This window comes from Castor canadensis, chromosome 14 (genome assembly GCF_047511655.1).
Source record: "Castor canadensis chromosome 14, mCasCan1.hap1v2, whole genome shotgun sequence".
In the NCBI taxonomy this organism is placed as follows: Eukaryota; Metazoa; Chordata; class Mammalia; order Rodentia; family Castoridae; genus Castor; species Castor canadensis.
The window spans coordinates 40926282-40950179 of NC_133399.1; the positions used below are offsets into that span (position 1 = coordinate 40926282).

The following is a 23898-nucleotide window of genomic DNA, read 5'->3' on the forward strand; positions in this document are numbered from 1 at the left end:
GTCACTTACTCTGTCCTGGTGCTGGGGGTAGAGAAGGAGCAGCCAAGTTGTACAAGAAATGCTTTACTCATGATCACACAGCTCGGCTCCGCGCCACTCTCCATGATTAGGCTACCGTGGGGTCCCTGTCAGGCCTCAGCACTGTCCTGGTGGCAGTGCCAGCCGTCACCGCTCAAGGGCCAGGGCCTCTGCCTGCTGCTCAGGGAAGGGGAAGGCGATGTGGAAGACTTCTCCGTAGTGTTCCACGAAGTGCACCTCCAGGCCCTCGGTGATGAAGGCCGCCAGGTCATAGAAGTCTTTCTTGTTCTCAGCTGGCAGCACGATGCATGTCACACCTGCACGCTTGGCCTGCAGGACCAGGACCCAGGTGAAGCAGCTCCCTTCCTCATCCTCAGCCCTGTCCCTCCACCTGGTCCCAGCTACGACGGCTATGCAGTGACCCCTGCCCTTCCCTCAGGACAGTCCATGGGGGCAGTTCTAGAGCAGCCTCAGGTCCTGGAAAGACCAGGAGCCAGGGGGTCGGCACCTCCCTCACCCACATCAGTTCTAGGACCCTGAACTGACACCCATCATATGACAGTGCTACGAGACACTCACCGCTATGGTCTTCTCTTTAATGCCACCCACAGGCAGGATCTTGCCAGTCAGGGACACCTCACCCGTCATGGCCAGGTTCTGCCGGACAGGTCGGTCCATGGCAAGGGACAGCAGGGCTGTGACGATGGTGCAGCCGGCGCTGGGACCATCCTTTGGCGTGGCGCCCTGTGGGGGGAGGCAGATGAGTGGTGGCCAGTCCACAGCAGCCTTGCAGTGGCAGGAGCTAGCTGGGGAGTGGGGGAACAGCTACCTCTGGCACGTGCAGGTGGATGTGCGAGGTCACTAGGTAGTCATTGGTGGGGTCCTGCTGCATCAGGAACGCCCTGGCGAAAGTGTACGCAATGCGGGCACTTTCCTTCATCACATCCCCCAGCTGGCCTGTCATCTCCAGGGTGCCGTCCTTGTCCCCCTTCCCATCCCTGTCTGGTGGTCTTCTCAGAGATGTCTCAACAAACAAGGTGGAGCCTCCTGCAGATGAGGTACAGAACTCATGAGCCTTGGGTGCCCCCACACTCCTGTGTCCCCCACGTTCCCTGCTGCCTGTCCAGCTGCCCGCCCACCAGTCCAGCTTCACTCAGCCATGGCCAAAGCACAGGAGTGGGAGGTGGAGGGAGCTGTCCTTGGGTCCCTCGGTAGTGAGAGGGCCCGCTAGCTCACCCATGGCAGTCCAGGCCAGACCCATGACCACGCCGGGTGGTGTCACATCATACATGCGCTCCACCGTGAACATGGGCTTTCCCACAAAGTCTTGCAGGTTCTCAGGTGTCACCTCTACTGTCTCTGCCTCGCCACTCACAATCTTGTAGGCTGACTTCCGCAGCACCTGGGCAGGTGGGTCAGGGGTCAGATGGGCAGCCACGTGGGAAAAGAGGGCTGGGGGCCAATGGCACTCACCTTCTCCACCTGCTTCTGCAGGTTACGCACGCCGCTCTCCCGACAGTACTGCTTTATGAGCAGCGTCAGTACATCCGATGACAGCTTGGCCTTAGTCTCATCCAGGCCACACAGGGCTCGGGCCTGGGGCACCAGGTACCGCTGTGGGGGTTGTGTCAGGCCAGGTCAGGATCAACCCCTCTCCCACAGCCTTGCCGCCTATCCAGGGCCTGCATGGGTCACAGGGCACCCTGGAACTAGTACTAGTGCAGGGGGGCTGGACTCTAGAGTAAGGAGGCAGTGAGGGCCCAGCAAGCACTAGGTGCTACAAGTGACTAAGGACCTGTAGCCACCTGGCCTTGTCTACACCCTGCTGCACCTGAGGCTTTGTGCTCTCCTCTACCTGCTCCTCTGTCATGTTAGATACCACTTCCTCCAGAAAGGCCTCAGGCTCTCCAGGCTGCCCCACTGCAGCCTAGGGGCTGTGTGGTAGCTGATTACCTGACTCTCAACCTCAGCAAGCAGACGGGGACAGACTCTGAAGCTCCAGGTTGGGTCACCCACAGCTTAGCTCAATTCCCACCACACAGGGCCACTTGCCAGATAAGACTGGAGGCCTGCCGATGTTACTGCAGACCTCTGTCATGCAGAACAAGTCATTGGGGGCAGTCACTGCAGCTAAGGGTCATCTCATCCTTCCCCTCTGCCTTCAGATCCTAAAAAGCTCAGCTCTGGGAAACTAGACAGGGCAACACATGGAGGGACAGAAGGCAAGGGCTGTCGAGCTCAGGAGAGACATTCAATAGAGCAGATCCAGACCACTTAGAGATGCCACATCTCCTGAGCACCTGGGAGGCTCCAGGTCCATCCCACACCCAGGCAGCATGTGCACTAACAGTGCAGCCTCATGGGGTCACTCTGCAGGGAATGGGAGGTCCTCAAGGCAGGATGACTGTGACATTTGTGTGACATTAGCGTCCAGCAGCTCTGAAGCCCAGGCACATTCGAGGCAGCCTCTGCCCCCAGCACTGAGATAGCAGGTAGTTAGGTCTCACCTCCGCAATGGCCAGCTTCTCCTGGGCCACATAGCCAGACACATTGATCATCTCCATGCGGTCCCTCAGTGGCTCAGGGATGGTGTCTGTGACATTGGCTGTGCAGATGAACAGCACCTGTGGGGAGGCAGCAAGGTGCTGAAGTCCCAGCCCTTCATCCCAGCGAGCACAGCCCCAGGCGGGCAGGTGAGCAGGCCCACACCTTTGACAAGTCAACAGGCACGTCCAGGTAGTGGTCCAAAAAGTTGGCATTCTGCTCGGGGTCCAGCAGCTCCAGCAGTGCTGACGATGGATCCCCCTGGTAGCCTCGGCCAATCTTGTCCACCTAGGGTAGTGGTAGGCAGGTGGCATGGCTCCTGGTGCACTCACCATGGACTCAGGAGTAGGGCCGACTTGCCCTCGTGGTCACAGCCAGCAGCACTGCGACACCAGGGGACATGTCTGCCCAGGGAGGGGAATGGGCACACACCTCATCTATGAGGACCAGGGGGTTCTCCGTCTTGGTCTTCTTCAGACACTGGATGATCTTCCCAGGCATGGCCCCCACGTAGGTCCGCCTACAGGAGAACGCACAGTGGGCTCAGCTTGACAGCTCGCACCACCTGCCATCTGGGCCACGAAATCCACACCCACCACATGGCCAGGGTGGAGACCGTACATACTCTTGGCTGCCGAGTGGGCTGTGGCCTGCAGAGCACACTGGCACTAGGCTTGTGCACTGGGAGACACCAACACTCCCTTCCAGCCAGATTGTGGCAGCACTCAGTCACAGCCAGATCCTGTCCCATGGCCTGCACCTCCTGCTCAGCCTAGGTTCTGCCACCCTTAGAAAAAGAAGGGCCGGGCACCAGTGGCTCATGCCTGTAATCCTAGCTATTCAGAAGGCAGGGGTCAGGAAGATCACGGTTCGAAGCCAGCCTGGGCAAATGATTCAGGAGCCTCTATCTCGAAAATACCCATCACAAAAAAAAATAGGGCTAGTAGAGTAGCTCAAGGTATAGGCCCTGATTTCAAACCCTAGTACCACAAAAAAAAAAAAGAGATCTGGAACCAGACATGGTGCACATCTATGATCCCAGCTAACCAGGAAGACTGATTTTGAGGGCAGCCCAGGGGAAAAGGTACCAAGGCCCTGTCTCAACAATAATAAAAATAGAGCTGGTGGAGTGGCTCAAGTGGTAGAGTGCCTGACTAGCAAGTTTGAGCCCTGAGTTCCACCCTGGGGCTGAGCCTTTACAGAGGGACAGCAGACACAACCCGGTCCCTGGGCTGGAAACACTGTACATGAGAGGCACTGGTGGGGCCTGGCCGCAGCCGACTTCTCACAGGGTGCTTGCTTCCTAACAAGCTGCTAGACCTGCCCCAGCCAAGGGGCCTGGCAGCGGGCAGGGCTAGGCCACAAGGTGGCAAAGGGACAGTGACAAGGCAGGGCACTTTACACACACTAGGAAGGAAAGTGGGGCAGGGGTCCTGAATGCCACCTGTGTGGGGGAGGGTGTGACAGACAGAAGGTGAGGGAGCTATGCGAGCGTTTGGTAGAACAGCATTTTAAGCACAGGCCTTGGCCTGGTGTGTTGGAGGAGCACCAAGAGGGGGGAGCAAGGGCATAGGCGGGAGCCATGGAGGGCTGTGGGCAGAAGGGGTCGGCTGCTGCTATTATCATGACCCAGCTGTCAGCTTCCTGGTCTTGTCCTTGAAACCCAGACTGACGTCAACACAGATGCTCACTGGCCCTGTCCTTCCAAGCCCTCTCCTAGGCCCCTCTCTTGACTCATCACAGTATCAGAGAACACTATGAATTTAGAAACAGTCAAGGTCTCCCCTCACTTGGGCACCTGTGAGGGGGCTCAACCCTGCACCAGTGGCTATGGGGGCCTGCTATCACTGAATGTATGAGAAGGGCTTCCTGGTCTCTCCTGGCACCCACTCCTCAGCCCACAGCCTTCAGAGGCTCAGCCCTCCCAGCTCTCTTACAGCCTGAGCCACCAACCTAGGGCTGCCCTTCATCTCAGAGCCACCACACCAGGACTCACAAGAAGCCACCAGATGTGCTGTGAGCCTGGGGCCAGCACTGCGTATTTAGGGAAATCAGAAACACCACCTTTTAAACTTGGACAGAAAAGTTTTGTCATTTGTTTTCTTTGTTTTTTTGAGACAGGATCTTGCTATATAGCTCAGGCTGGCCTGGAATTCTTGATCATCATGCCTCAGCCTCCTGAGCGCTGGCATCACAGGCAGACCCTCTCTGCCTGGCTACTTTTTCCTTTTGGTGCTAGGATGAACCCAGGGCCTGACACCTGCAAGGCACATGCTCTCCCACTGAGCACCACAGCCCACGGACTCCACCTTTAAAGAGCACAGGTGGCAAGCCCAGAGCCAACATATCTGCTGTCACTACTCTCTTCGAAGAACCATGGTCTGCAGAGGCCAGCATTGCACCATGGGGTCACTGGACACAGGGTTCAGTTCCCCTTAGACCTGGGCCTGAGCCAACCCAGAGGCAGCGGGTTGAGGCAAGGGAGAGATCCTGAGAGTTACTGACCTGTGCCCCTTGATCTCAGCCACATCGGTCATGCCGCCCACACTGAAGCGGAAGTACTCGCGGTTGAGGGCCCGTGCGATGGAGCGGGCGATGCTGGTCTTGCCCACACCAGGGGGGCCATAGAAGCAGAGGATCTTGCCCTGGGTGGAGCCACGGAGCTGGCTAACAGCAATGAACTCCTGGGGACAGAGGCAGGCTCAGTGGGCACCCTAAAACTCTGGCCACTTAGCTTGCCAACAGCACACTCCCTTCCAGACATCTGAGGGCTTCAAGAAGGGATGGAGCTGGTTCCCAAGGTAACAGTGTGATCTAAGCTGTCCCTGCTCTGGGAGGGATCACCAGGTGTCAGGAGACCATGGGTGTCAGGTAGCACCAGCCACACTAGAGCTGCTGAGAATTTACACACGTCTTCCTCCTAAACCTCTGGCATGTCCTCCCTCCAGCCCAGACAATGTCCTGTCCATCAGCCAGGCAGCCCTGACCTGTTTGTTCTCTGGCCTTTTCACTGCAGTCTTTCTGTTCCTGGGAAATTGCCAGCCACAGGGTGGGGGGAACAGGCTGGCAGGGGCCCCAGGCTATCCTGCTGACCTCCAGCTGCTCCCCACCAGCTCCCCAGACCCATCAGGGGACTCCTCACAACACAGACCCACCAGCCACATGCAAAACCAAACCATGAGGACCTGAGTTCGGTACCCCAGTACTGCAAAAGGATGACCACGACAGATCTCGGCCATCTGTGTCCATCCTGGGGTTACTGACTAGGTGCCCAGGCCATGGTTTGTGGTTTTATCAACAGAATTCATGTGCTGAAATCCAATCCCCAAACTGACAGGTTGCTACTGCTTAGAAATGGGGCTATCAAGAGCCCCATGGTAACTGGTGGCTGTGTAAGCAGCAGCGAGCTCCAGCTGGTGCCTTGTTGTCTCACTGTGTGACACCCCCTACCATGCTGTGATGCAGCACCTTGCACCTGGACTTGCCAGCCCCCAGAACAACAGCTAAGCCATCAAATCGCAAGTGTGGAGCAGGCCAGCGGCATCCGGGTCTCACCAGGATGCGCTTCTTCACGTCCTCCATGCCATAGTGGTCCTCCTCCAGCACCGCCTGCGCCCGTGCCAGGTCCAGGTTCTCGTCACTGTGCCTGCCCCAGGGGATGGACGTGAGCCAGTCCAGGTAGTTCCGTGTTACACTGCAGGGATAGAATGCCATGAGCGGGCCCATGCAGCTGGCTCAGCTGAACTGTGGGCTCAGTCTAGCCAGCAGAGTCCACTCCTGGGGTTCCCACCACTCCTGCCTGACACAGGACCTGCCATTGTGGACAGCCCAGGCACCACGAGGTCAGGTGGTTTGCTGTGTGTTGTGTCTCAAGATCAAAGAGGTGCTGACCCTGCAGCTCTGCTATCCATGACTAAGTCACCATCACCACAGAGGGGCAAGGCTCAGAGAGGGGAGAGAATCCACCCCAGGGCAAGTGGAGAAGCAGAGGCCAGGCCTGCTGCAGGGCAGGAGGGGATGGATGTAACCCCCAAGCAGAGGTCTCAGACTAATCTGCAAAGAACATGCAGGCTGGGGCTGACAGCTAGGGCCCAGTATAGGCATCTCAGTCAGACAGCCTATAAGATGGGGTACCAAGGCCTGGTGGGTGGGTGGGCCTGTGGAAGGCCCAACAGCCCCCAGGCAACCAGCACGGAGCGGTACATGGCTCCCAAGACTGCAGACAGGGCCTGTGGTACCGCTGGGCTCAGCCCTGGGAGGCGGGGAGTTATCGCATGCCAGAGGGAATGCTCAACCACACGGACACTGCCACAGCCCCTAGGGAGGCAAACACATGTGAGAGCAGAGTGACCAGCCCCAAAATATCCACATCCTGATCCCCAGAACCCTTGGCTACGCTGCCTATCAAGGCACAAGGGATTAAACTAGGGTTATGTCCCTGGCCCCAGGGTCAGCACAGGGTCCTCGTAAGAGGGAGGGAGGCAGAAAGGCTTGGGGACACTGAGCTGCTGTTCTGAAGAGGGAGGAAGGGGCCGCAAGATGAAGACTGTGGGGCTCCAGGAGCTGAGATGGGAGGACATGATCCCTTCTGGAGCTGCCAGGAAGGAGCAGGCCTGCCATACCTCGGTTTTAACCTAGGGAGGCCCTTGTTGGACTTAAAACTCCAGAACTGTGTGGCAACTCATTGGTGGTATTTCAAGGCACTGAATTTAGAAACTCTCACCAAACAGTGAAATCTCCCACTCTCTCAAGGACAGAAGGGAGGATGACTGTGGGGCCACAGCCTTTGGAGAAAGCCAGTTATCTCCAGGACCCCTAAGGAGAAGACTCCAGAGTCCCCTGAACATTCTGAGCCCAAGAAAGGCTAGGAGTAGTGGCCTGCAGAAAGGAGGTCCACCCCAAAGAGCTGTCCTGGGGCTGCCAGCTCCACCTCCAACCCCAGCAGTACACTCCATGGGCCAAGGACATGTCCTGCATGGGGGTTGCCCTGCCATGACGCCTGGCTCTGGGCTGTGGCTAGAGCCAGCTACATGGAAAGCAGCCAGCCAGTTGGAGTGTAGGTGGTGTCTAGAGTACAGGACACAGATGCAGCCAATATTCCCAAGGGACTTGAGCCACAGACCCGCACATGGGAGAACAGCCATGCCAGGACTGTAGGGAGACACAGTGAACTCCTGGCTGACTCAAAGCAATGAGGCCACCACAGGAATGAAGCAGGGTGGCTTTGAGTCGATTTTTGGGCCTAGTTAGAGGCACCGGCTCAGAGTCCAGTGCCTTGGCTGAAAGTTGTCATCATCTACAGCCCAGAGGCCCGATTTCATCATCTACAAGGTACAGCTGGAAACAATGACCAGTGAATGACGAAGGCCTAGCACCCCTCAAGGAGGGTGTGCCCACTCAGGCTGGGGCGGGATAAGGCCCCCTCAAGAACCTGACATGTGCCTGGCCTGGCAGGCGCACAGCGCTCACTTGAACTCCGAGGAGTGGTTGTCCAGCAGCCCCAGCTTGCTCAGCTCCTCGTCCACAACGTCCATGACGTGCTTGGGCACCACCAGCATCTTGAGCCGCTCGCGGAACTTCTCCTCGATGGCGTCCTTGTCCTCCTTCTCCAACCCCAGCTCCTTCTTGATGATCTTCAGCTGCTCCTGCAGCAGGTACTTGCGATGCGTCTGCTTGATCTTCTCCTCCACCTGGAGGGCCAGGGCACTCAGAGCAGTGGCAGGGCTGGGCGAGCTGGCCCCTCAGCCCCTCCCAGCACGAAGAGAGAAACCTGGGGCACCAGGCTGCGTGTACCAGGCAAGTGCCGCCGCTGAGCTGTGCCCAGCCCCCCTTCCACTGTGAACGCAAGCCTCCCTGGTGTGGGCCTTGCTGAGGCCGCCTCAGGACGTATCTGCTTCCCAGCCCTAAGCATGCTTGGCCCCAGTCCCTCCCTCACTTCTCACAGCAGGGCTGACCAGGATGCCTCATTAGGCTTATTGTGGGAGCTGCCATGTTTTGACAGCCAAATATGCTTGGTTGCCCATCTGAAGATGGGATAATTTTATCTCCAACCTAGCTAGGTGTGGTGGCTCATACCTGTAATCTCAGCTACTGAGAAGACAAAGATCGGGAGGACTGTGGTTCAAGGCCAGCCCAGGCAAAAAGTTTGGGAGCCATCCCCCCCATCTTAGCAAACAAGCCAGTCATGGTAGTGTTCACCTGTGACCTGAGCTACATGGGAGGCATAGGTAGGAGGATCACAGTCCAAGGTTAGCCTAGACAAAAACACAAGACTCTATCTGAAAAAAAAAAGTAAAACTAGCAACCTAACGAAAAAGGGCCAGGTCATGGCTGAAGCAGTACAGCACCTGCCTAGCAAGCATCAGACCGCAATTCAAACACCAGTAAAAAGATAAAAATGGAAGGCAGACATGGTGGTGCATGCCTGTCATGCAGTTACTCAGGGCTGAGGCAGGAGACCTTGAGCCCAGCTTGGGTAACATACCCAGGCACCACCTCAAAACACGAGAACATGGAATGAGCCGCCTTCCAGGCTCCGCCACCCCCACTACCCCGTGTGTGCTGAGGCAGGCAGCTGATCCTAAGCACCCCTGCACCTCACCTCTCGGCCCAGGCGCTGCTGCAGCTTGCTGAGCTCAAACTCCTTCTTCAGAAGGGACAGGGCCTTGTACAGCCGCTTAGGGATCTGCCAAGAGAGCGGTGCACAGACTGCAGTCAGGCCTGTGAGTCTGTGTGCAGTGAGCAAGCCGCCAGCTACACCACACAGAGGGGTATGCGCCCCCCACATACACACTTTTGCAAAAACAGTGCCAAGCCAGACCCCACAGGCCTGCCCACCACTACCCCAAATACCCAGCCAAAGACTGACTGGACACTAGGACCACCACACATGGACACCATAGCCACTCAGACCGGTGGGGCAGAGGCCAGAGATGGATGAGACACAGGCTGCTGGGACATCATGTTGGAGTCCAGAAGGGGCTGTCAGGCTGACCCGCATGGCACACACACAGTCAGGCAGTCACTCACATTAGTCTCCTCCAGGACATCCTGCAGCTCATGGGACTCAGCCCCAGTCAGCGCGGCCCCCATGTCGCTCAGGTAGATGGGGTTGTCCACCACCCTCTGGCCCGCCTGCATCATTTGCAGCACCGACTCTCTGCAAGGGACCAATGGGACCTTGCTGGGGCAGGGCTCTGACCCCATGGGACTGGCCAGACTAGGAGCCCATCCTCCAGTGGCTCTGGGCAAGGCCTTGGGGATGCCAGCTCTGCTCAGGCAGAGTCCAGAGCCTGACTGCCAGGACTCCCACACAAGCCCCTCCACAGCAATGTGAGTACTGCCAGTTTTGAGACTCCTCCCCAGCTGATGGCCAAACCCAAGAAGGAGCAGCATAAGGCTAACTTGGCCCAGGTTGAGGGGCCTCCCCAGGCCCCATTTCCTGAGAACCCCCTCCTGGCCTACTGCAGAATAGACATCAGTAAGGCCCTCCAGCCCTAGATTGTGTGCCACGTGGAAACTGACCTGTAGAGAGGGTTCAAGGCGATGATGTCCCTGATAGTCTTCACGATCTCCGCAGTTAGGGCCTAGCAAGCAGAGGACCACATGGGCACCCTGGGCCAGGACAAGGGTGGCCCCAGGAGCCCCTCCCACCTACTGCTCCACCACCTCCCCCACACTTGGCCATGGGAACCAAGGAGTAAAAGCCAAGGTCATCAGTGACAAAGGCATAGGGCCAAGGGAGTAAGACTAAAACCAAAACCTGTCCGTGGTACAAGCTGTCTTGGGAATATGAGGGTGCAGGCTGCTTTCTTCCTTCCCCTCTCTCTTCTTCTTCTTTTTTTTTTTTTTTTTTTTTGCGGTACTGGGGTTTGAACTCAGGGGCTACACCTTGAGCCACTCCACCAGCACTTTTTTTGTGGTGAGTTTTTTTCAAGAGAGGATCTCACAGAACTATTTGCCTGGGGCTGGATTCAAACAATGGTCCTCCAGATCTCTGCCTCCTCAGTAGCTAGGATTACAGGTGTGAGCCACTGGCTCCTGGCTTCCCCTGTATCTTGAGACGGTGTCTCCTTCTGCATCCCAGGGTAGCCTGGAACTTGTAGTTCTCCTGCCTCTGCCTTCTCAGTGCTGAGATTTCCCCAAAGGTGTTTTTTTCCTGTCCTGCAGCCAGGTGTCTCCTCCTCCCCATCCTGGACTCAGAAGGAGAGGCTAGGACAGGGACAGCTGGAACCTTCTGCACAGTGCTGCAAGCTGGTGCTGGACCTAGATACAGATCTTGTTTCTTCCACAAGCAGCAAAGGACCCCACCCTTCCTGACCTTCCCCGTCCCGGCTTCTTCTGAGGACTTCAGGAGGAAAAGTACACTGTTCATTACATAATGAGGAATGAACTGGTTGGGTAGAGGTGTTGCTAGAGTGCCTGGACAGCAAGTGTGAAGCCCTGAGTTCAAACCCTAGCACTGTCCAAAAATAAAATAAACAAGTTTCTTGACTCATACAGTGTGACATTTATAAAAGTAAAGTAAGAAAGAAAAGAAAACAAGAATGAGTGCTGGGTGCCACCTGAGTATGGAACTGGGGCAGCAGGGGTTCTCCAGGAGCTCTGGGCCCATGAGAGCCCTCAGGAGCAGGCCAGAGACTCACCTTCACTTCTTCAGTGACCTGAAAGTCTTCATGGACAACGTTCTCGACTTCCACCATGAGTACCTCATTAGGGGTTTCGGAAGCGGGCTCCATGGCTATGTTCATCTGGGTCTTGGCACTCATGTCATCCTCTGCTTCCTTCTTGCCACGCTTGGCCTTCCTCCGTGGCTTCTGTTTATTCCCCGCATCTGGCTCCTCGGGCTCCACCTCCAACTGTCTGCTGATGTGAATCCTGAGGACAGACAGGCATAGTGAAGCCAGGAACCTGGCAAGTACCGCTGAGTCTGTCACTTCTGAATGAGTGGCAAAGGGGTCACTGGGTCCTTCAGGATGAGACTGCTGCTTAGAACCCCGAGATCCACACTCCCTATGTCCTGCATTCTTACTGCCAATGTTATCAATGTTATGCTATGGTGAGGAGCTCCAGGGTCTCCCAGCAGAAGCTGCAGGATCACCCAAATGTAGGCCATGTCTATCCCTCTGCCTGCCCCACCCTTGACCTTGAACTCATCACCCGGTGCCCCTTTCCTGCTGTTCCCTTCTGACCTCAATTCAAAGGCACCTATGCAAAGAGGTCCTGCCCACATATCCCCCATCACCCTGAACTTGGCTGTTTTGTTTTTGGCGGTCTGGGATTTGAATTCAGTGCTTCCTGCTTGCTAGGCAGGCGCTCTACTGCACAAGACATGCCTCCAGCCCGTTTTGCTCAGGCCAGCCCAGACAACGATCCTACTTACTTCCTACTATTGCTGGGGTGGCAGGCGTGTATTCATCTGTTTAGATTTGGGGTTGGGGAGGGCTCTCAACGCCCAGGCTGAATGGAAACTGCAGTCCTCCCGATCTCAGCCTCCCATGTAGTTTGGGATGACAGACGCATGCTACCGCTCCCAGCTGTTGGTTGAGATGGGGTCTCACTGACTTTCTGCCCAGGCTGGCCTTCAGCCTCAGTCCTCCTGATTGCAGCCTCCCAATAGGTAGCCTTACAGGTGTGATCCACTGGTGCCTGGCCTGGCCTTGTTTTTTTAAGACAGGGTCCTTCTTACATAGCCCAGGCTGGCCTAGAACACCAGATCCTCTTGTCTCAGCCTCCTGAGTGCTGGGATCATAGGCATGGCCACTGACCCAGCCAACCCTGTCCATCTCTATCCTCCTCTAACGCCCCTGTTACCATCTGAACTCAGTGTGTGGCCTTACTGCTTATATCTGGTGCCCTCCCCACTTGGGGCAGTGGCTCTACAAGGCAGGTCCCTAGCCTGTTTCTTTGTGTCTATCCTAGTGCCCGGCAGACACCAAGCCCTCTGGCACATGGTGAATGGAGTCAGGCTGCTCCATCTCTCTAATCTCTCCTTTGACACCCGGGAGCAATGGCACCTTCCTCAGAGGGTAGCTGATCTGACTCAGCCTGACTGGTGTGGGCCCAATAATCAGAAAAGTGGGGCCAAATGCCAAGAGACCTGGTCTGGGAGCCGGCCCACCTGTCCTGTGATGCACTGGATGAGGCAGCACAGTCGCCCCACCATCTGTGGAGGACTGGCTCCAGAGCTGCAGATACCAAAACATGCAGGTGCTCAAGTGCTTGCACAGAACCCACTCGGATGTCCTTCCTCAGACATCTAGGAATTATCATACCCGGTGCAATGTCAGTCCTGTCACCACAGTGTTATACTGTGTCACTTAAGAAATAAGAAAAAGTCTACATTGTGTTCAGGAGTCAATTCTCTTTCCCAAATATCTTCAGTCTATGGGTGACTGAATCAGGGAATTGGAACCCACCAATGCAGAGGGCCAATTTCTTACTAGTTATTGTTTTCTTTTTCACTTGCTTTTTTTTTGAGACAGGGGCTTGTTATGAAGCCTAGGCTGAGCTCTATCAACCCTCCTACCACAGCCCACCCGAGTGCTGGGATTATAGGTGGTCATCATGATGACAGACCCCATTGCACCTTAACCTGTCCCTGCTGGCTCATGAATCCTTCCAGGAGATAAAAGAGGTCCCTCATCTCCACCCCAGAGCCCATGGAGAGCAAATGGGCCTGGCACAAAGCAGTGGCACATCTCACAGAGCCAGCACACAGACACCCTTTTGGAGTGTGTTCTGGCTGACCCAAGACAAAGCCCATGACCTATCTTCACAGAGGTCTCCAGATTCAACAAAACTCCACGAGAGGCTTTTTCTTTGCAGTACTAGTGCTTGAACTCAGGGCCTCACACCTGCTATGCAGGTGTTCTACCATTTGAGCCATTAACACAACAGGAGGGGCTTTTCAGAGCCCACCATGCTGATGAGCAGTGGCTGAACGGTTCCCTCACACATCTGGCCACATCCTGACCTTGCTGGACACCAGTGACCCTAGGCAGAGCACAGAGATTGTCCTTAATGAGCAGTTATGACCCAAAGGTCTAAACTGGGCTAACAAAGGTTACACGTACCCATCAGCAGGACGGGGCCAGAAACTATGTGGGCTGACAAGGACGCTCACTGACTTACGATGGTGTGATGTCCTGCTAAACCTATTGCTGAAAGTATTGCAGAGTTAGAGTAGGAGCTGGGGTGCAGCTCTGGGGCACAGTGCTTGCCTAGGACATGCAATGCCCTGGGTTCCATTCCCAGCCCTGCAAATATCAGGCACTTAATCGTAAATGGAAACGCATAAGCCAGGCATCACAAGGAGCTGCCTTGCTAAGTCACATGTGCCTGCTATAGACACCACCACTTGGAGGAAAGGATTGTGAGACTGTCAACAACTGAAAGCTACCGACTGCACCGCAGACAACCTGCTACTTTTTGAGGAGTCTACAGGTGATCTGTCTCACTGTCCCCAGCTTTGCCTCTGTGCTGGCGATGAGCCTGCAGAGCTGACTGACAAGGGTGGCTCACTGAGGGGACCCAGGGCTCTCCAGGGCTGCACTTTCTGCCTGGTCCACTGTGCTCAGGCACCACATGCCAATCCCACTGGCCAGCCCACACACCTTCTATGCCCTGTGACGATCATACGCAGCTTGTCCCCTAGGTCCTGCATCTCGTGGATCTGGGCGAACGTCCCTGTGTGGTAGATCTCATCCAGGCTCTCCACCACATCAGACTCATTGCTGAGGGAGACAAAACATAAAGGTGCACCAGTGCAGCCATGCTCAGCGCAGTGGAGTGTCTTGGGCTGAGAGGTGAGAGGTAAGAGGGAGAAACGCCCCTACAGACCACACCAAGCCCAGAATGGCCTATGGGCTCCCATGCTTGTTCTGGAGCCGGGCAGCACATTTGCCAGCTCAGGGCTGCCAGCACACACGTGTGCAGCTCCTAAGTCAGCCACAAGAAAGGGCTCACATGGAATTTGTCTATCTTCTGTGCTCCTTTTACAGTGCCTGCTCGGAGCACGCCTTGTAACATGGAAGTGGAACTGATTTCTACCTGGAGTCAAGGTGAATATACCTGCATCCCTGCTATCTACCTGGTCAGCTCTGCTTTAATTCCATCTTTATTTTTTTTTTTTTAAAGCCAGTCAAATTTAGCAGTGGGGGGTTGTATACCAACTTTACTGACACTAATGTTAATAAATTCAGATAACCCACTACCATTGGACCAGCCAATTCCTTCCATCTTAACAAAGCACCAAGGTTTTGTTTCCGTGGTTCTGGAATGGAACCCAGGGCCTGGCTCATGCCAGGCAAGTGCTCACCACTGGGCTGGCCTCAGCTGGTACAGTGGAATTTAAATGCAATAAACCACAAAGTCCTCAGCCCAAACAAACAGGCAGTCTGCCTGGCTCTTGGCTTTGGTTTCCTTTATGTCAAGGAAAAAAGGTCCAAACTACTCTACAGTAGATCAGGGTGAGCTAGGGTGGCTTCAAGGAAGAAAGAATGGCACTTACTTGTCATCTCTCTTTAGAAAGACACCGACATATGGCTGGGCAAGACGGACTTTCCTTCTCAGCAGCTCAACCAACTTCTTATTTTTAACCTAGCATGAAAATGACCTCAAAGTGAAACCCAGGCTACATCTCCTAGCTGACACTTTAAAAGCAGCCCCACACTTGTCTAGATTACTCTCTGGAGCATGCTATTGAGGACACTGGAGGGGATGGGAGATGGAGTGAGATGATATAAACTAGTTGCATTCCTTAGTGGCCCTTCCCCCTTCCTAAAGAAAATCCACAGTACACAAATAGCCAGAGCCAAAAAACTAATGTCTAGTTACAAAACCAGTCTTGGTGGCAAAATTTCTTAGTTTGAAAATCAAACCTATTCAACTTTTATTACTGCCAGGACTAGGCTGGGCATGGTGGTCATGCCTGTAATTCCAGCACTTAGGAGGCTGAGGAAGGACGATCCAGGCAGACTGGATTACACAGTAAGACCCTGTCCTCTCCACACACACCCCCCTCACAAATTAGTACATGAACTGTACATAATTCAAATGTGGCTCACCACACAGGCTGATAACTTCTTCCAATCTTCATGGAAACTAGTTCCTAATTACACCTAATCACACTGATGTTCAACTCCCCCTACCCCCAGCTCATTCTTGGCAAGTTCAGGGCTGCTGCTGTCTTCCAGGAAACACCTGATAGTGCAAAGAGGATGTCTTTGGGCTCAGCTGATTCCTTTCCAGCCTGGATTCATTCCCAAGCCAGTTCTTAATGAATGGCCCTTGTAATGGAGGTGTTAGAACTACCCACAGAACTTGTTCAAACTCATCAATGGGCTCTACCTGTGGAATTTCTGATGCAGGAGGGCTGGGGCAGCTTGCATTTCAAACAAGCTCCTAGGGGAAGGTGATGCTGCTGGAGGTCCAGGGACCACCTAAGCTCCAGCAGTTTAGCTCCTTCCATGAAAGAGACTCTTAACTTGGGGTCTGGGAATTCCCAACACACAGATGCACTTGTTCTGGGAAGAAAATCCACCACATTCCATAGCATACACAACCCAGCAGCTTTTTTTTTCTCTGTCAGTACTGGAATTTGAACTCAGGGCCTAATGCTTGCTAGGCAGCTGCTCTACCTGCCAGCCCTTTTTCGGCTGGGTATTTTCAAGATAGGGTCTCAAACTATTTGCCTGGTCTGGCTTCAAACAGCAATCCTCCTTATCTGTCTTTTGAGTAGCTAGGATTACAGAAGTGAGCCACTGTTCTACACCCAAAGGCCACCAGTAAGGGAAGTTACTAGAGCAAGTTAGTCCCATGGCATTTACTACAAACTCAAGAGTAAGTGGAGCTCTGTTGAGAGGCCCAGAAACATGTACAGGGTCCCAAAGAAGTGTCTTCCAATTTCTCCTCTGCCAATAGCCAACTAGTGTGCCCTTAGCTCCTGTTTCCTTCCCCTTGGGGGGATCCCTTTTTTATTTACACAGTAACACCAACAGGAAGCCAGTGAGGACCCCATACTAGTCTAGTGCTATTCATAGCAATTTATTTGACCTAAGCTGCAAGTGGCAGATAAGAATTCTCTCCTAAAGATTCATCTTTCTGCTCAGGCACTGGGGAAAGGGGCATCTGCCACTATTTAGGGCTAAGGGGATCAGACCTAGTGAATAGTCCTGGCCCCAGAAGCCTGGGAGGGTACAGAGGACCTCAGATGAGGGTGAGGCTGAGGATGGGACAAAGGACTCCCAGGGGAGAGTTCTGGGATATAAGGAAGGTTTTCCATGTGTCCCCAGCCCTGGGACTTATGAGGACTATGCTGGATAACTAGTAACTTCCTTAAGCAGGAAGCAGCAGCAGCATTCCTAAGGCAAAGAGGGAGAAGAGGAGGAGGGAGTGCTGTCTCTCCTCCCTAGCAGGCCACAGCCTCTTTGTCCTTTCTCTTTGCAAGAGATCCTTGAGATTTATTTAGCACAGTGTGGAGGGTTGAGGGGGAGAGAGACTGGAGGGGAGCTGTAGAGGCTGACTCACTGTATGAACTTGCTTACGCAGTTAACTGATAACCTTTCTCCTCCATGGACTTGAATTTCCACACGAGTTTTAAAAGGGGAGGGGGTTGGGTTGAAGGCATTCAGATCCTTGCCATTCTGAAAACACTTTCCCTCTATTGCATCACCCTACTCCTTCTCTCCCTCCTCACTATTTACTCCAAAAGGATCTTACTGGCTTCCTGTCTCTCACACCAGAATTTGTGTTCCTTAGTGCTTAGGGCTGTGTTTGGCTAGTTGCATGGTAATGTCAAGAACACTCTGCTGAATGAATCATGTCCTCTTCCCCTACTTCTTCAACCCTCCTGTCCACTCCTTGCTCTATTACTCCCAACAGTCATCGCTGCCTTTCTCATCCTCCTAGAACGTTAGCTCCAAAGGAAGCGATTTTTGTATACCCAGAACTTTGTCTGATACAGAGTAAGCAGTCAAGAAATAGTTCTTTAACAAGGGAATGAATCCACTCCTAAAGTGGCTAACTGTCGCCTGAGGGACTGTGACAAAACATTTACCAAGATGGCAGAAAAGCAAGCTGACTTAAACACTGTTCTGGTCCAGCCCCGATTTGTATCACCAGAAACCTAACAGGACACTCCTAAGCTCATCGGGTTCAACCCCGCGCATCTAACAGGGCTAAGGATCGAAGAGAGGAGGGGGGGGGTTCGGCTCAAGGCCACCAAGATAGTGTTGAGCGGACAAAGATTGGAACTTCAGCTTTTGAGAAACTTCATTTCTGGAAAAAAGTTTGAGCATGAGGGCGCTAAGAGAGCTCTTGGTCCAACCTGCTGCTTTGCAGAAGCGGGGAAAGCATGGCCGAGGCGGGCGCGCTCATTACCTCGACAATCTTGATAAAGCGCGGGAACACCGGGTTGCGGGTGATGGCGATGAGCGGCAGGTGCGGGAACACGTCCGGGATGGTCATGGGCGTGAGAGCCGTTATGACCGGGCCTTCCCCGCCGCCTGCGCTACCCCCAGCGCCCCCGGCCCCTTCCTCCGCGCCGCCTTCGGGGGAATCCTCGCCGCCCGAGAATGCCCCGCCACCGCGGTTGTTCGCCTCCCAAAGCCCTCGCCACTGGCCCGCGGCCACCGGTCCTCGGCCCCAAAGCGCCCAAGGAGGCGAGGCGTCGCAGGCCCGCCAGGCTCTGGGAAGCCACGCTCCGGCCGCAGTCGGGCCCCTCCACCCGGTGGCTGCCAGCAGCGGCCGCCGCAGTGCCCAGCACCGCGCCGCACCCCACAGCCGCACGTAGCCTGTGCTCGCCGCCATGGCCCGGCCATACTAGTGGCGCACAGGACTTGCGTCATTTCCGCTTGCTGGGCAGGTGCGCACGTGACGCAGGCGTGTGTCTGGGCACAGAGGGGGCGTGGTCCGAGACAAAACGTTCCAAGGGGCGGAGCTGAGAGGGGCGGGGATCGGAGGGGCGGGGATCAGATGGGCGGGCGGGACCAATACGAGTAAACGAGGCGGGGTTTGAGTGTCCTCTTAAGCGCCACTTCTCGCCTCCTAGCTGGCGTGCTTCATGCTCTTTCGAGCCATGTAGAATATTCTGGGCTCACGACGCCGCGCCTAGCAAGAACCTGTGTTGCTACTGGCGCAACCTTGAAGATCTTGTCGCCAGCTTTGTACACACGTTTAGATGTGCGGGACACATGCACATGCTCAGTCGCTGGGGAGTGAGGTTTGCGGATCCGGGTTTTCCAGGAGACGGCATGCGCATGCTCAGCTTCCAGGCATGACCCCCCCCCCATGCTTCCGAGTGCGCATGCTCAGACTGGGGACTGGCTGGTGCGCATGCTCAGGCTCCAGTCCCCTCTTTCCCCGACAGCATAGCGACTGCTTGCAGCGGTTGCGCTGCCTTGCTGGCGGCGGAGGCTCAGGCGAGATGCTGGTGTGGATGTTGGTGGCGACCGCGGCCGTGTGGCTGTGGCCGCTGGCCAGAGCTCAGCCTCTGTGCGGGTGGGGCTGCCCTCCGAGTTGGGGTGCTGCTAGCGGATTGTGGGGGGGGTGGCTGGTTCATCTCAGAGCTGAGCTCTGCTCCTCAGCCTTCTAGGGGCTTCTCACTCACCGCGCAGGAATAGACTTTGAGAGGCTTCTCCTTTCGCGCCTTCCCAGCGCATCACTCAGTCGCCCACGCATCCACGTCTACGTCGGGAACCCCTCTGGCTACCGCCCCGCCTGCACCCTGGCTTCCCCCTGGTGTGCGTTGACCAGTTCCTGAACGGATCTGATCGCGTGCTTCCCCTCCCCCGCTTCTGGGGAACCAGCACAAAACGCAACCGGCGGTCCTCGCACGGGGGTCCCGGGGGTCGCACACGAGTAGTGCTGCTGGCTTTGGGGGACGGGCTGGGGCTGCAAGTACATTGTGCACCCCTGCTCTGCACCCACTCCATGCCAGAAGTGCTTCACAGTCGCTCAGGAACGTCTCTAGGTGACCTCCCACCCCCACCCTACCACGCCACACCCGGTCACCCAGGACCTCTTTTTTTTTTTGGCTGGAACTGGGGGGTTTCAACTCAGGGCTTTGTGGTTGCAAAGCAGGCGCTCTACAAGTTGAGTCACACTTCCAGTCTATTTTGCTCTGCTTATTTTTGGAAATGGAGGTGGGGTGGGGCTCAGGAACTATTTGCCTAGGCTGGCTTCGAATCTTGATCCTTCCGATTTAAGCCTCCCAAGTAGCTAGGATTACACGTGTGAACCACTAGCACCCAGTACGTTTTTAGATCTCAGTAAATTTTACATGAGTGGATGCCCTGTGCAAACTTCCACTGGCGCCAGAAAGATGTACATGCCCATTTCTGGCTCATGGGGACAGAAGTGAACTGTTACATTCAACAAGGACCTGTTTGCTGCAAAATAGTAAAAGTGTGGCTCCATTTGATCATTACGACAGTGTGTACGCAGAGTAGGGAGTCCTTGGCCTTGTCTCAGAGATGCGCCAGCAAACCCAGGGAAGGTTTAGACACACTTGCAGAAAAGCACACAGCTTGTCTGGGGAGTAAGGATTTCGGTAAGATGTACTATTGGGATTTGTCTCAAGGTCTGATCCGATGGGTTGTAGCCAATATCTCCATTTCTCCACGTGTTCTCAAAGCGTGGTTCTTGGTCCAGCAGCATCAGGATCCCTGGGAATTGGTTGGAACTGAATAGTTATAAAATTCCCTGGACCCACTGCTCCGCCTCAGGGGGGGCCTTGCCAGCTATGGTTTAATCCTACCCTGCAGGTGATTCTGGCCCACACAAGAAGAGTAAGAACAGTTGCCCTAAACTGTGCCATCATTCCAGCCACCACCCAAAGAAAGAAAGTGAAAAGACAAACAGCTTGGAGCAGGACTTGGTGGCTCATGCCTGTAATCCTAGCTCTTCAGGAGGCAGAAATCAGAAGGATCATAGTTCAAAGACAGCCCAAGCAAACAGTTTGTAAGACCCTATCTCTAGGCTTGTCTGCCAGTGTCTGCAAGGGAACCTTGAGGAACTCTCACAAATTGTATGTTTTTGCATGTGCGTAGTCTGTTTCTGGGAGTATAGGGCTCACTGTTTTACCAGTTTTAAGGGGCTCCCATAACTCGGAAAGCATCAAGAGCCATTGTTTTGGGATGGGAGCATGGCTCAAGCACTAAGCAGCACTCTTGAGTTCAAGCCCAGTACTGCCAAATAAATAAATAAATAGAGTGCTTTATGGCTCTTCCAGAAGCAGCCTGACAGGAGGAATCATTTTGATAAAAACTGATCAGTGTTCTCTCTTGTCACTTACCTCTAGTACGCGCACAATTAGGACAGGAAAAGTGCTTGATTCCACACAACACCATTATGGGGTATGTGACTCCCTACGTATGTACGGTCTCCTTGTCTTTCTTTTTTTCTTTTGTCTGCTAGAGATGGAACCCCATGCTGCTAGGCAAGCATTAAGCTCCAGTCCCACACTTAGTATTTCTTGAGTACCAGAGGTGTGTTGGGTATTTACAGCTAATCTTTGAAGTAAGCATTAGTCACCACCATTTTACTAAAAACCAACTTAAGAAAGAACTAGTAAGCCAAGCAAATCCAAGAGGTAACCAGGCATGGTGGCTCACACCTGTAATCATAGCTACTTGAAAGACTGAGATCAGAATTGAAGTTTGAGGCCAGCCTGGGCAAAAAGTTTTCAAGACCCCACCTCAGCCAATGGCTGGGCCTAGTAGTGTGTGCCTGACATCCCAGCTACTCGAGGGTGCACAAATTGATCAGGATGGCCCTGGAGGACATAAATGTGAAACCTCACCTCAAAAACAACCATTTGCTCCAGGCACTGATGACTCACCCCTGTAATCCCAGCTCCTCAGAAGGCAGCAATCAGGAGGACTGTGGTTCAAAGCCAGCCCAGACAAATAGTTCGAGATAGTTTGAGACCCTATCTCAAAAATACCCAACACAAAACAGGCTGGCAGAGTAGCTCAAGTGATAGAGTGCCTGCCTAGCAAGTGTGAGGTCCTAAGTTCAAACCCCAGTACTGTCAAAAATGAAAACTAAAAATAACTACTTGATATCTGAAGGTGTGGTTCAAGTGGTAGAGCTCCTGCTTTGCAAGTGTGAAGCCCTGAGTTCAAACCCCAGTCCTAACAAAACACAAAACAAAACCATGTCCCCAAACCTTTTCGCTTTAGTTTTTTTGCTTGCTTGATTTTTTTCTTTTTCTCATCCCTAAATATAGGGTCTCTTGTTTTTTGCCCAGATCTGGCCTCAGATTGTGATCCTCATATATTTGGCCTCCCTATATCTGGGATTATAGACATGAACCACAACTCCTGGCTTATTACAGGGTCTCAAAAACTTTGCACTGGCTGTCCTAGAACTGAGATTCTCCCAAACCCCACCTCCTAAATACTGGGATTATAGTCGTGAGCCACCACCTAGCTGAAGTGTTTTTGTTTTGTTTTTTGAGGCTGGGTCTCACTAGGTAGGTAACCCTAGGCTGAACTGCATTCCTGAGCCTCTGTCTCTGCCACCTGACTGCTGGAACTCCAGTTGTGCATTGCCATGTCCTGATACCCTGTGATCTGTGGGCTTTTTTTTTTTTTGGTGGTACTGGGATTTGAACTCAGGGCCTCATCCTTGCTAGGCAGGCACTCTATTTCTTGAGTCACTCTGCCAGCCCATTTTTTGTGTTCGGTGTTTTTGAGATAGGGTCTCACTTTTGCTTGGGCTGGCTTTGAACTGCTATCCTCCTGATCTCTGCCTCCTGAATAGCTAGGATTCCAGGCGTGAGCCACCAGCACCCAGCCCCCTGTGATCTTTTACAGACTTTTTTTGGATATGATTGCAGATCCATAGTGTATTATAAAAACAGTCCAGAGCGGTCCAGAGGCTCTTCCCCAGCTCACCCCGCAGTTACATCTGACATAACACTGCATCATAAATGAAAAATGAAGCAGGGCACGGTGGCACACACCTGTCCTGTCATCCCTACTCAGGAGGCTGAGGCAGGACAGTGAGACCCCTGCTCAAAAACAAACAGGAAAATGACAATGATACAAGCTTCCTACCTCATCCAGACTTTTCCCTTTACATACATTAGGAAATGGTTTTTATTAGCTGTGTGTGTTGTTACTGATTTTATTAAGACCTGTTATTCTTTCTCTAGGATGACCTGTATTTTTCATCCAATACAACATTCTTGATTAAACATCCTTGTAGAAAACACATAGCACTGTATCTAGGGTAAGTAGCCATTTTCTGTATTGTTCATTTTCATTATAATTTTAGAGTTGCCTTCATTCATTCAATCAATAAACAACAAAGAGTGTCTGTAGTCGGGCTAGGGTTGGAGTGAGGGAGATGAAGACACCAGTAAATAGCTACAAGTGTTACAGGATGTGCCCATAGGCTCCACATCCATGAAATAAACCAACCATGGGTCCACAAAATATTATACATATTTTTAAAAATTGCATTTGAGTCAGGCGTCAGTGGCTCACACCTATAATCCTGGCTACTTGGGAGGCTAAGATGGGAAGTGTCAAGGTTTGAGGCCAGCCTGGGCAAAAAAATGCTATTCAGAATAGCAATAAAACTTTTGTTGCTGTTTTACAGTGCTTGAGACCAATAAAAACTCTGGTGAGGAAATGGTGCACCGTGTTCATGGATGGCCTTCTCTGCTTCAGTTTCCTGCATGAAGGAGCAAATTTTTTTTTACTTTAATGGGATTGAAACAATGTAAATTATAAAACTGAACTCTATCCCGTCAGTGTACGTTTGATATAATTTCATATTTGATGTGGTCATACTTTGTTTTGGTTTTTAGACAGTCTTGCTATGTACCCCAGCTGGCTGAAACTCCTGAATGCTGGGATTATAGACATGTGCCACCATGGGTGGCCCCACTTTTGAAATAATGTTATTTCAAGAAACCAAACACCCAGGCTATAAAGATTTACTTAGACCAAATAATAGATAATGGTTGCTAGCTAAGCAGGAATTTTGTCTGAATGGAACATTTTTAGAGTACCACCTTTGTCTTTTGTCTTTTCTTGTGTGAAATTATCCTAATTTGATTTTCTGTTGTTTATTTCAGAGCAGACATTTTTTTCACAAGAGATAACTTTGAAAGCAGTCTCACTCCATTTTCCATCCCAGAGTCAATGGAGGTACTTATCTTACCAACCAGCATCCACGCTGCTTAAAATAAGTAATATCTAGGGGAAGATATAGTTCAGAAATGTCAGTCTCGTGTGCTCTGTTAGCTTACATTTGTTGTACAGTGGGCCTCTCAAAGATGTTAAGAATGTGTCTTTTGCAACCAGATGCAGTGGCTCACAC

At 53.2% G+C, this 23898-nt stretch overlaps 2 protein-coding genes across 2 annotated transcripts in view; one reads left to right on the forward strand and one right to left on the reverse strand.

Annotated features, from left to right (window-relative positions):
* Window positions 1-47: 47 nt before the first annotated feature.
* On the reverse strand, window positions 48-18396 carry Lonp1 (lon peptidase 1, mitochondrial). Its single transcript, XM_074054401.1, has 18 exons — window positions 17944-18396; window positions 15074-15162; window positions 14178-14297; window positions 11208-11439; window positions 10087-10148; window positions 9592-9721; window positions 9164-9247; window positions 8032-8252; window positions 6118-6256; window positions 5068-5246; window positions 2995-3082; window positions 2728-2850; window positions 2526-2642; window positions 1492-1632; window positions 1255-1420; window positions 848-1065; window positions 598-762; window positions 48-348 (listed from the first exon to the last, which is right to left on the reverse strand). Exons 1-18 carry the CDS (start codon window positions 18370-18372, stop codon window positions 166-168), a joined length of 2886 nt encoding a protein of 961 aa, XP_073910502.1. The 5' UTR covers window positions 18373-18396; the 3' UTR covers window positions 48-165.
* Window positions 18397-18934: 538 nt separating this feature from the next.
* Window positions 18935-23898, forward strand: part of Catsperd (cation channel sperm associated auxiliary subunit delta) — a 56581-nt gene continuing 51617 nt past the window's right edge. The window contains exons 1-4 of the mRNA XM_074054414.1: window positions 18935-19062; window positions 20864-20918; window positions 22724-22800; window positions 23654-23726. Coding sequence (XP_073910515.1) covers window positions 18989-19062; window positions 20864-20918; window positions 22724-22800; window positions 23654-23726 — 279 coding nt within the window. The 5' untranslated portion in view covers window positions 18935-18988. The remainder of the gene's footprint in view (window positions 19063-20863; window positions 20919-22723; window positions 22801-23653; window positions 23727-23898) is intronic.

Coding starts and splice junctions, on each gene's coding strand:
- Lonp1 (XM_074054401.1), bottom strand. CDS start 18,372: ATGGCGGCGAGCACAGGCTACGTGCGGCTGTGGGGTGCGGCGCGGTGC. Junction 9,722..10,086: donor GCCTTGAACCCTCTCTACAG/GTCAGTTTCCAC, acceptor GGTCCCTTGCAG/AGAGTCGGTGCTGCAAATGA. Junction 8,253..9,163: donor AGCAGCGCCTGGGCCGAGAG/GTGAGGTGCAGG, acceptor CTGGCCCTCCAG/GTGGAGGAGAAGATCAAGCA.